At 29.9% G+C, this 793-nt stretch overlaps 1 protein-coding gene across 1 annotated transcript in view; it reads right to left on the bottom strand.

The window, feature by feature from the left end:
• Positions 1-556: 556 nt before the first annotated feature.
• Positions 557-793, bottom strand: part of LOC145276643 (chemotactile receptor for bitter tastants 1-like) — a 51,706-nt gene continuing 51,469 nt past the window's right edge. The window contains exon 4 of the mRNA XM_080127834.1: positions 557-634. Coding sequence (XP_079983960.1) covers positions 557-634 — 78 coding nt within the window. The remainder of the gene's footprint in view (positions 635-793) is intronic.

Genomic DNA, 793 nt, shown 5'->3' with positions numbered 1-793 from the left:
ATATATTTTATAAGAAAGTGAAATATAAAGAAAGGTAGCGGTACTTTGTGATTTGTAAGTTAGACAGCCTATAGTCTCGCATTAAATCGTAATGTCCCCCCTCTCAACAGAAATATTAGGTTCTTGGTTTATATAATGATTAGCAGAGTTTGTTCTTAAAATTAAAATGGTATGTTTGTTTTATTAATAACAAGCGCAAATATGTTTTATTATTTAGTTTTAACGCAAAATCCGTGGTTTTAAGATTTAGTAAAACAATAAAAAAAAATGAAATGCATTTTTCAAATTATATTTACAAAAATAATTTCTCAAATTTGAGGAAATATAGACTTTTATAAATAAAAAAAAAAACAGACAAACGGCCAAAAATGTAATCATGTTAGTAGTAGCTAAATATCTGTAAAAAACTTGTAAAAATATTTTATTATCGACAATCTGGCTGTTCGACAGATCGTGCTTCTTAGGACTTTAGACGCTGACGTTATTTTTCAGTGGAAGGGTCTGGATCAAAATTTATAACAGCCACGGATTATCACCTCGGAAACTGGTTGCCATGTTAGAACTTAACAGTTGTACCAGCGCGGACAACCAAGGCATTTTTCCCGGCAAACAATAGGGTGAAGATACAAAATACCTGAAAAAAAAACAAACAAACAAAAAAAAACAAAAAAAACCCTCCGCCCTCCCTTAGTAAAGAATAAATTTTCTAAACATATTCTTATCTACGCTTTGTTTACCTATTAGTATTTTAATTTCACATATTTACAGAGATTATCTGAGGGTTGACTTTAAA

This window comes from Euprymna scolopes, chromosome 5 (genome assembly GCF_053919585.1).
Source record: "Euprymna scolopes isolate OS-2025 chromosome 5, ASM5391958v1, whole genome shotgun sequence".
NCBI classification, from domain to species: domain Eukaryota; kingdom Metazoa; phylum Mollusca; class Cephalopoda; order Sepiida; family Sepiolidae; genus Euprymna; species Euprymna scolopes.
This window is presented reverse-complemented; position numbering and strand designations above follow the sequence as displayed.